This window comes from Cynoglossus semilaevis, chromosome 8, assembly GCF_000523025.1.
Source record: "Cynoglossus semilaevis isolate Cse_v1.0 chromosome 8, Cse_v1.0, whole genome shotgun sequence".
NCBI classification, from domain to species: Eukaryota; Metazoa; Chordata; class Actinopteri; order Pleuronectiformes; family Cynoglossidae; genus Cynoglossus; species Cynoglossus semilaevis.
The window spans coordinates 20928966-20941053 of record NC_024314.1 but is presented as its reverse complement, the minus strand read 5'-3'; the positions used below and the strand labels follow the sequence as shown (position 1 = coordinate 20941053).

Genomic DNA, 12088 nt, shown 5'->3' with positions numbered 1-12088 from the left:
AAATTAATTTAATAAGACGGTGTCTGCTGCCTCCAAACCAAGCAGGAGACTAAAGCCACTCCTCAGCTGAGAATAAACTGTATAAATAAATGATTGTATAAATAAATTCAGGTGTAAATTGAGTTGGATCAATTATTAAAGGTGTCACCGTGGCGCAGAATGTGTCTCCGTGGTCTTGGGTTTAATGAATGCACATCTGTCAGTGGCAGTGTGACAACAATGCACTCCAGGAGCAGGATGAATATTAATTGTGCACAATGTCATTTTTTTTTAAAGGAAGCAATAGCAAAGCTGAACATGTAACATTTCCATCTAGATTGTTCTAACGTGTGTACTTTTCTACATGAAAAACAAGATCATCGTCATAACATCCAACTAGGAGGCGATGAAGGACGTTTCCCTGCCATTGTGCCCTAAAACTGTCAGTGTGTATTTTCCCCCAGGGATTAATAAAATATTGTGATCCTGATTCATTAGAAAGATTTACATATGAGTGATTGGATGTCTGTTCATTTTATCACCGCCTTAGACCCGCTTTCAGCATAAACATAGATTTTCAGGAAGGGCAATCATCAAAGTCTGGTCTTAATGAGGCAGTGGTTTAAACTAAAAATGAGAGCGTAACTGAGGATAAAGGTTAAGTTTGCAAAAAACTTTATGTTAGTGTTTGTAAACAAGTGTGAAGATTTGCAATATATATATGTGTATAAATATATATAAACATATATGCATATATATACACAGTATATGTGTATATATACATATGTGTATATATATATACATATATACAGTACATGTGTATATATACATATATGTGTATATATATGTATATGTATATGCATAATTACAGTATTATCCTAGACAGTGTAACATCTGGTTATCCAATAGTAGTTAGTATCATGGCTGACATGTGTTTGTGCGAGTGTGTGTACACGTGTGTGAGTGGAGAATGGAAAAATCTAATGGTCCAGAAAACCCTCTCTGATTGGCCACAGCAGGGAGGCAACCTTCACACTGTACACACTGGTCTTTTTCCAGAACAACCTGTTGGTCCCTGAGGTGTGTGTACGGTACATCAGTGGTGGAGCAACCATTGTAACTTCTATAAACACGTTGATCTTCAAGTCCCACATGACCTTCACCTCCCCATCAACTCCACTCTGCCGTTTTTTTTCCCTCCCTCTGTTTTTTTTTCTTTCCAATCAGCAGCTTTGAGATTGAAAGCAAACACACAGAGGTTTTCCCAGCTCAAGCCGACAATAACGACAAGACCAACTGTGATTAAAATTAACCTCAAACTGACAAACACACACAACAAAACATTTCCTTTCTAATGATTTCTCCACTGTGCAAACTCACACAGCCCTCCGTCGCCCCCTGTGTCAATCGTATTTGTCTTCATCACGTCTTTAATATTAAACAGCATTTACTTTTTTAATTATTTCTTCATCACCTCTCTGGTGTTTCACTGGAATCACGTCTTAATAAAATAATAATAATTTATACTCTACTAAGTTTCTTACAATCAGTCAATCCATCTTAATAAAGGTAATTTATACTAAGTTTCTTACAATCAGTCAATCCTGGTGTAGTTTTTTATTATAACTTGACATGTTTTGACGCTGGGCTTTCATTATGGTTACATCAAGTGACACTTGTGAGGAAGATTAGAGCTCACTGTCAAAACGTGTCAAGGTAAAAAAAGAAGAAAAAAAACATGTCTGATTATGAGAAACTTGGTCTATGAAACCTCTCTTGATGTCTTGGGTTAAGGCTCGTCAAGGTCTCAGAATTCAGATTTTTTGTCAGAGTTCAATAACAGTAGGAAATTATGTTAAAACTTCCTCATGAAAAGTTCACATTTAGGTCATTTGTTGGATTTAAGTGGAATCATCGTTATGTGGAAAAGACACTTAGGGTGGCATCCAGCTTCAGTCTAAGTGAACATCATTTCTAGGTAGTGCTCAGATAACCATCTGTAGATTAGTCTACTTTCGAGAAAAGCTGTACCTTTATAACAAATTTAAAGTTAATCTTCAAATCCAAAGCTGGAGTGCCTCTCTAACTAATGGTTCTATCTATTTATTCTTAAGCAAGTGTTTAGGTACGCACACTGTGGTATATTCTCACAAACCGCAGCACATTTTCCACATTATCTCCCTGTTCCACTCTAGTTTCATCACCAGAGCTGCTGTAATTCCATCACTGACCCCACAGCGGTGAGCGTGTCTCCTAGCCGGCGACAAATCACATCTTTTAATGTCACTTTGACCATTATCATCAACTTTGCTGCAGTCTCTGCACAAGTCGAAAGAGAGAGAGATGACAACACGAGTCAAATAACCACAGGACACCTTCCTGCAGTAGTCTGTGCCTGTTTTTACCCTATGTGAAACTCTGCCTCGTATTTGCTTCCATGCAAAAACACAGAAACACAAGCTTCCCACGGTAATAACCTGTCAGGTAACACAGGCATCTGAGGTTTCCCCGACTGAAACAAAGCAAGTCACGCAGGTACGACGGCGGAACATGAGGGGGAACTTCACTTTCTGGTGACATTTTTTCTAATGTATAGTTATGCATGACAACAAGCCACTGGATTGGAATATGTTATACATCACTTATGTGACATAACCTTGTGTTCCGTGAACGAAAAAGCGTTTTGGATGATGCGTACGGACGCTCAAAGAGGACCGACAGGATGTGTTACTTTTCCACATCACCGAGCTGTATGAGTTTGTTTTGTTGGCGGTGGTACATCGGACCACGATTAACGTGTTTACGATGCAGTTAGAATGTAAATGTGTGAATCAGTGCATCACTGCGTTGTTTACACAAAACAGAAGTGTAAACATACAGTATGCGCAATAGATTTTCTATAAATTGTCAATTTCAAACATTATTTCTGTCTTCTAAATGTAAATGCATGAATTTTTTTTATTTTTTGTACATTATGGATTTGTTGTTTGTTATTTTTATACCAGTAGAGAGCGCCATTTTTTATTTTTTGTACATTGTGGATTTGTTGTTATTTTTATACCAGTAGAGAGCGCTCGCGTACCACCAGTGGTACATGCACCACAGTTTGAGAACCACTGATCTAATCGGATCCTAACTCCCAAGTGTTAGAGATATCTAGGATCCAAGAGACTTTGACTTTCAGGTTGGCTGTTCATTCTAGTAAAAGCTGTTTTTCACATTTGCAAAAACCTCAACATGACACCAACACCACTGCTAGACAGCAAACATTAATCACAAATAGAATATCAATCTACAAGATTTGAAATGAGGAATAAAAATAAAGACAGTGGCATCGATCTGAGATAAGTGGTCATCTCTGACAATGCAGGCGTCAGGACTCAATAATCATTATTGACTCTGTTTTTCTTTTCTTTTTTTTTCACAGCCGAACCTCAATTCCTTCTCAGGTTTTGTTTATGAATGGGATTAATCATAATTGCAGGGTCAGTGGAAGTCAAGAATTGACCGCTCCACCAGAAGAGTAAACAACAAATTAAGAGCTTCAATAATTGGAAAAATGTAATGACTGTGAATGGGAGTTAGTGATTTAAGAGCAGAAAAAAGATTTAAGGGCTTTCTGAAGTGTAAAGAGTACGAATGTTTACGTTTTTAAAAGTTTAAATTACAAATAAAAAAGTAGGATTTTGTAATAAGAATATAATTTTTCTGGTTACAGTTAATAATAATAATAATAATCCTTAATAATTAATAATCCTAAAAATGAAGACTGTGTCAACTTTGTTTTTTTAAAACATTGCTTTCACTTGTGTTCTGGCCTAAACCAGAGACAGCTCCAAACCTACAGTTCTTATGTTGAATTCTCTTTGATGGAGTGTGTTGCAGCTATATTGAAAGGATTCCTTATTTTAAGTTGGTTGAAAGAGTTAGGATTTTCAAATTAGAGTTACTAATTGATGTTGTACTAATCAATGTTTTAAATTTCAAGTAAAACTCACTACAAAAAGTGGCTAAAAAAAAAAAAATCTCTGTGTGGCCCAGAATTATACCCGTACCTATTACAAACACAGTACTGGGCCCACATGTACTCAAACAATTACAGACATACAACACACACACACACATTCATGCTTGCACACACACACACACACACACACACACAGACTTCTTACACATGGCTATTAACATCTGCTAACCCCAGCCCTGAAATCCCACCCATCATTACCCCCACCTCAATGTCTCCCACAAGACATTTTTTCCATTTGCACCTCTGCTCCCTCCCATCAGTGTCAGGCCGCACAAATCAGCTTGACAGGAAACACCACTTCTGTTTGCCCTGAGCAGGCACTTCTCCTCCTTTTCCCTGTTCCTCCTCCTCCTCTCATGGGAATAAAGTGCTATTATACATAAACAAGGAAACCCCAGAACAACATAAGCTTCCTCCCCTCCAACCCCCCGTGCACCTAACTCAAGCCGGAAAGCATTGTAAGTTGTGGCAGACTATTTGTGTTTGAATTGCGTACATGACATAGTCAGTCGGACTGTTGTCATTGTTGGCCGTTGATGCTGCCATTGAAGAGGCTTTGAATATGAAAAGAGAGGTTTAAATAAACAGATTTGTAACAGAGATGGGTATAAAGACGGGAGGTGTGAGGTGCAAGAAGTGACAGCTAACAAATGTGAAAAGTCAGAAGAGCATGTGGTGCGACGCTGTGTGGAGGATGAGACAAACAACGTAGTCACGCTCCTATTGGATAGCTGTTATCAAACACCAATCGTACTGAGGGTCTAATTTCACTTTTGCTCTCTCTTCAAAACAGGATCATCTAAAGCAGGGGTATCAAACATACGACCCGTGGGCCAATACAAGCCCATGTTATTTTGAAAAGATATTTCATTAAATATATATATATATATATATATATATATACATAAACATACATATATACATACATATATACATATTCACATGTATGTCTATACCATGATCCCTGGCACACAATAAAATGTTTAATTCAATAATTAATAGTGTTCCAGTTGTGTGGAAAATTAACGTAAGAGTAAATTTTGTAGCAGTGGTCCTTGATCTAGTGGTCAGAGAGTTAGTCTTCTAAGTGAAAGGTCGCAAGCTGTTTTTATTTTTCTTTTTGCACTTCTGCTGACATATACGAGGCCAACCGATTGCGATTGACAATCGTCATGACAGACATAAACGCAACATTCACGCTGTGCAATAGTAAACTTAGCTTTAGCCTTAGATGCACAGATTTAATTGCGAAATAATTAAAGGTTGAGACGTGTTTTTGAATTGTTATATATAATAATTATAGTTATTTTATTTTTGAATTTGCTTTTCTTCTTTTGAAAGATATCTATTTTATTCACGTTTTTTTCCTCAAAGCAGTTACTGTTTTGTACTTTTTATTCAATGCCAGACTTTTCTAATTCATTTGTTAACGGTGCGTGGCTGGATTTAAAGTGTATAATTAAACTCTTATTTTCACAGCAGCTGGTGAGCACTTGAGTTAATAACAACATTGACTTGATCTGTGAGGGAAAACTCTGAGTCCTGACACTGAGGGACACACATGACTGAGTCTAACGTTGGTGGGGGAGTCATCAACTCTAGTTTCTAGTTTCTGACTCCTGTCCTCTCAGCCCTTTAAACTGTATTTCTAATTTTTAAAAAAGGAGCAAAAAAAAAGTCCCTTTACACATTGCCTCAATTTAGATTCTTCTAATTTCTTCCCCCAGACATCTCTTGATGACTTCCCTCGACTCTCCGGGTAGAAACAACGACTTTTAACCTTCCTCTGCCTCCCTCCTCCTCCTTGCCTCCATCATTCACCTCCCTCCATCACAGTCAACTTATTTCACTTTTCAAATGATTTCTTACGACTCCAATCTCTTCGCCAACCATTCAAGCCTCGGCCTGGTTTTTCGCTGCACATTGTGACAGGTGAAATGAAAGCCGGGAAGAATCTCATCTCCTTATGAACGCTCCCAGGCATTCACCCAGTCAAAGAAAACATATTTTTTCCTCTCTTCGTTCTGAGCCACTGACAGATGGAAGAAGAAGAAGAGGAAGAAAAAAAACTGAGCTGTTATTTGAAGACTGCTCAGGGGTTTTCCTTTATCTAAGGTTAATCAAGCCCAGGTGGCAGTGGCAGTGGGAGTGGACTTTGAATGCATTTACGGAAGACAAAACAACAACATATTAGGTTTTATTAAGTTGTACAGTAAGCATATAAGTTGACATTCTGTGGGCTGTTCGATTATTTGGCTTTGATTTCCCACCAAAGTCTTATGTTTCAAACATGCTTGGAATTCCTAACCCATTCGAAAACCTGGAAGGCAAGGTTTCCGACACCCTGATAGTTTCTTTACCATGCTGAACTGAAGATGGCGCCAAATTAACAGATCATTCCTATCCACAAATTAGCCTCGAGACTAAAGGAATGGTAAATGCTTCTTTCATTCTTGACTTAAATTACCAAACCAGGTACTAGCTAACCTAGGGGGAATAAAACCTAGGGGGTGTGTGATAGGTAGAAATTTGCAAAAATGCAGAAACACAAAACCAAAATGTTGTCTCCATCCACTCCCTCACTTATAAAAGGTTCACTTGAATTACTAAAAGACATATCATGGGGGCTTTTTTTTTAATTTCAAGAAAAAGTTTCTGGAACATGATGTGCACAAAAAGTTTGCAGCAGTAATTACAAAGAAATTGTCGGTGGGTGATTTTCATATAGAATAAGAAAACTCTTCCACTTTTATTTCATCGAGACAATGTCAACAAAAGCCTGCTGTGTGAGAAAAGCAACAGCCCCAGACGAGCAGCTCCGTCAGGCACTGCTGATTGAAACCTCAAGGTCACAGACGAGAGACACACAGTGTCAGTGAGAGACACAGAGGAAGTAGCAGCAGCAGAACAGTCAGACTCTCTAGGGTCTGGCTGTGTAGCTCCATCACTGTGTCATATTGTGTGTGTGTGTGTGTAGATGTGAATGAGAGGTGTTCAAGGCCTCTGACCTCATGAAGGATTCAGCAAAGTCACCCTGCTCTCGCCTGTTACTCTCTTCACAATCCTGTGATATCTTTGACTTTTCAGTCTTTGACTCGTCCTTCCAGTGTCTCGGTCCAGTAATCCGAGTCTTCTCTGATACTCGAGTACTGTGTGGATGAGCCTTCCACTTATATCCACCTCAATCTTATCAACTCATTACCAAACACAGCTGTCTTTCTGGTATTGAAACTCTACACCTTTTTATATCTTTCAGATTAGTTCAACCCTGACATTCTGATACACGACTTTACCGTGGCTCTCTTTTCTGTTGATACCTATTCTGTCTAGTGACCAGTCATCAAAGATGGGCACATTACACAACAATGGTAATGAATTACTAGCAATCACAGCATAGTGATTAGTTACCAGATAGTGTAACTACTGCATCCTCAGTGTAACTTGTTACCAGAGAAAGCAAGTAACCATAGTTATGTTCAATCAACTCTACTGCGGGTTTAAAAACATCAGTAGAGTACAACCTAAAACAATAACAAGAAAACAGTGTAGACTCCTAACTAATAAACTAATAGTTCAAATTGAAATGTAAACATACATATACACACACATCATGTTGTAATATATGTATATATATATATAAACACGTAAATACATATATACATATACATGCTTAAATATATAGATATATTTCTAAATATTCTTATATATATATGTTTTTATACATATGCATATATAACTACATATACACCATTATCCCCATCACAGCCTGTCATCATTCTTTCCCTTCTTCTCCATGTTTCATCCCCCTCTCCTCACCTTGTAATTCTCCACTCTTGCTGTAGAGTTCTCGTCTCTGCTCCCTCAAGTAGGCACTCATACTGATGGCATGGGAAGATGACTCAAACCTATATAAGCAACATAAGATTTAACAAGTGACAACACGGCAAAGTGCAGTTGACAACAAGGAACGACGACCTTGGGAATGAAAAATGAACACCAAACTTTTCTGAGATAAAGTTCTTCTTTTTCTGACTTTAAACTTACATAGGCCACAGGGTTATCAGGACCAGAATTAATAATAATTTTGATAATTGATCCTCATGAGGAGACATGTTGGTGTCACAGCTGCTCCGGTAAGAGCACTCCAGAGAGAGAGATTCTACATTCAGACTGAAATTTGTCCTCAAATTTTTGTCAAATCGATGTCTTAAAAATAGACAGGTGCTGCAGAGCCGTCTGTCGCGGTGGGAGAGGAGCAGCTTGGGCAGTATGTTTGTACAGCTTATCAGCCAGTGGCTTTCAACCCGAGATACTGTAGGAAGTAAATCATGAATGGTTGAACTGTGGGTGGTAAGATGTGGTGTAGGTTTTGTTGCTCATGCTTTTAAAGCAGCAAATTCACTCCCGGTGCTGGCGTAGGAGAGTTGGGCTGAAGGCTCCGTGGAGCGTCGACTGTTCTTCACATCAAGATACTCCATCAGCAAGACCTAAACGACACAGAGCGATGATTTAAATGTTAAAAGGCAGAAATACGTATATTTTAGACTTTTTTAGTATTGTGCATAAATTGGAAACCAAAAAGCATAGTATAAAAAATAAACAAAAACTTATTTGTCTGCAGTTTGAACATTTAGACCATTAAACATGTGAATGTTAAAAGTCTTTTTTTTCCTGATTCCTGATCGTTAATAGAGACGATTTTGTCTCCAAATTACTCACTGATTTGTTAATTAATTTAAAATAATTATAATGGAGAAACTGCTGCTTCAACTGCCTCACACACAGTGATCCAGCTGCACACATGCCTAGTGTTTATTCTATCCAATGTGCCTGCGAGTATCACTGTATTAATATTTATGGCCATATTTCATCTACAAAGCCAATTTTGGAAAGCAAACAAACAAAGAAAAGAAAATCAGAGCTGTGTAGATTGAAAAACCCTGCTGACATGACGGGCTTTTGCTTTTGATGACCACCGCTGAAAATTTTGTGTGCTCCCTTTTCTTGATCTGTCTGCGTGATCCATGGTGAAATCCATCAAAGTCTTATCAGGCTTCATAAAAATCTTATCAACTTCCAACAATAGCTGCAGACAAGCACATTGGAACTATTGGCCAGATAGAGAAAGTTAACTTCCTCTTTTCTATCATCGTATCTGCACGTTCCCTCTGCCGCCTTGACTGGCTCCCATTTTTCAAAATCTCTCAGTGTCTCCGCTCTCATTTCTCACATTTCTATTTTCATTCCCTCTTGCACCGTCAACCTCGGCTCATCCTTTCCCCTCGCTCCCCGTCTCGGTCTCCTCTTTGTGTGAATACACGTGTTCTAAAATAGCCTCCCATACCTAATGGCTTCATAATTTAGCAGAGTCATTTAGCCCATGTGTGTCTAATTCTGGAGCGCACAGTGTGGGACAGCCCAAAACGGGGCAGAAGTAATGGTAGAGCAGATGGAGATCCATCCCCACCATAATGATGTAATTAACGCCGAAGAGAGGCGCCCCCTGTCTTTCCCCGTCGTGCATGGGAAAGTTGTGACATGTAAGCAAAAAAATAAATTCAATCCACGTGTATACATATTAGCAAACAGACGCGTCAATATATTAAAAATATATAGTGAAAATATTCAAAAGATAATATAATGTTTATAAGATTATATTCAGATACAAAGAATGACAAGATGAAGAAGATGGAGTGATCCTTACCAAGACGCAAAAAAAAAACTAGAGGGACGTCACTGCCCTGTATTTGGCTAATTCTCACCTTTCTAGGATTTTGTTTTGATCAAATTGACAAACTGTGTTTTTATTTCCTGACCTGGATTGAAGTGGTTCTAACGTCGATGTAAAAAAAAAAAAAAAATCAGTGAATTAAAAAAGTTAAGCCAGATGATAAAATGTACAACACATGTATAATTAGCTGTTTTCACGCTTTTCATCTAGCTGACGGGAGAAGTGGGGGGGGGGGGCGCATAACACGCCTTCCACAGACAGCAACACCAGGGCTTCCACTTGCCACCAGCCCTGCGAGGCAGCTAATCCTATCAGTGTATTAATTACTAATGATGAGCTGATGGAGCCAAACCCCCCACTTGCTTGCACGTTAACGTCCAAGTAGACTTAATGAAATGCCAGCATCAGGTTGATGAAGGGTCTTCGACCCCACTGAAATTGCATTAGCCTTGAGAAAGAGTGAACTTTGGAGGCAATTAACTGGACAGTAAGAAAGATTGAAGGACAGGAGGCGCAATGTAGCACGGAGAGAGGAAATAAGAACAGGAGGGAGATAAGAGACGTGGGGAGAAGAAAGAGCACAGGATTACAGGTAGAGACTCAACACGACACAGGAATGCTTAAAAAGTCGACACAGAAGAGTCAAGAAAAAGGGGATTTTTAAAAAATATAAAAATAATTTAATAAATAACTATTGATATCATGTTTCCTTTATTTGTTTTGTTTATCTTGACCAGATGGTTGTGTCAGAAGTTGTCGTGGAGGATTCCACTGTGTTGTTGCATAACCACAGAGACAAAAGAGAAGTTCTACTCCTTCATCTCAAATTTTCCAAACGATGTCCTTCATCGAACTAATTAAACAACATCCTGGCACCGAATGTGTTCACACAGTTGCTGCAAAAGCCAAAGCAAACAGAGCTTTCCCTTTCATTTGCTCATTACAATAAGACTGGGCGACGTTGACGAAGTGCATCGCAATCTCATTGTGCGCTGGGCAAACTAATTACCAAAAAAAAAAAAAACTATAACTTCCACAGATGTTGAAAAATATTATTTTTCTCTGTCGCTTTCTATAAAGGGCAAATATTATGAATGAGCATGCTTCGTATCAAACACTACACATAACAAGATTAAGTTTTGAAAAAGATATCAAAAAGTTTTATTATGAGCTCTGTAGAGATTTAACATCATCTCCTAATCTCAGTAAGGCCATTAAAGGCCTAAAGCTAGAACCCAACCACAGTCTCCAACGACAATGACATTTGAGCCTTAGTCTGACACACAACGCACAGCCCAGTTGCCAAGCACTGGTTATTCCAAATATAGCAGCAAAATCCATTAACAATTTATTCTGTTTAGGCACAGAATGCATGATTTTTTTTTTTGTATCGTGGTGTCACATGGACGAGCAGGATGAAAATACTGGGAGATGTTCTTTATGTCTTTAATTATTTTACGATTTGATACGATTTGATAAGATGTAATAGAGTATAATTCACCTTGATTACATTTCTTAACAAAAAATATCACTATTCTGGCAAATGCAAATTAGTTGCTCTTCACGACTGGAGACACAGTTCATACACAAATTGCATTAAAAAATATTTTGTTATAATTAGAAATATTTATATATGTTTATAAATTGTGATTAATCATGACTAATTATCAGCAACCCTGTGATTAATCAGATGATGATACAGAATGAGTTGATGAAGGAGCAAACAATAATCAGGATTAATGAAAAAAAATCTGAGAAACCAGTTAGAGAAAGACCTGGCAACAGAGTTTACATTAACTTGAATGTGTGTGTGTGCACCTGTCTGTCTGTTTGTTTATGTGTGTAAGCGAACACAAATATAAAACACATCTCCCTCAAGGCCTGCCCTGACAGAGACAATCATTTCCGCCATAACTGCTAAATGTAATTCTAACAACCGACCAGCCTCGTTCCACACTCCAACGACTTTGGTCTTGTCCCAAAGTTAAATCAGTGAGTGCACCGGAGCCGAGTGCAAAGTTCCATTAAAAAGCTCTGAGGAAGTTGTGCCCGTGTAATTCATTATCGTTTATTTCCTCCTAACAAAGCACTATGGGGTTAGCCTTTGTACTCGCACAAAGTGTACACTCGTCTTCCATTCCCGTCCATTATTAGGGAATCAGAGCAATTAGCAGAGCATCGCTCAGAGTTGTGCAGGTGAGCACTTGTCACCGGGTAAATTAAGAGTCATCAGTTGGGGAAATTGAAGACATTTAAATAACTTCACATCACTTGATTTTCTCTTTCCTCCTTAGTGTTTACTTCACCTTAAAAGCTGTCCAGCGAATAATCTCCACACATTTCTGCTTTTA

The 12088-nt window shown here is 38.4% G+C and overlaps 1 protein-coding gene across 1 annotated transcript in view; it reads right to left on the bottom strand.

Moving 5' to 3' along the window:
- exoc4 (exocyst complex component 4) overlaps window positions 1–12088 on the bottom strand; it is a 104992-nt gene that overhangs the window by 73706 nt on the left and 19198 nt on the right. The window contains 3 exon segments of the mRNA XM_025057137.1: window positions 7823–7911; window positions 8232–8276; window positions 8393–8493. Of these exon segments, the coding sequence (XP_024912905.1) occupies window positions 7823–7911; window positions 8232–8276; window positions 8393–8493 (235 nt within the window).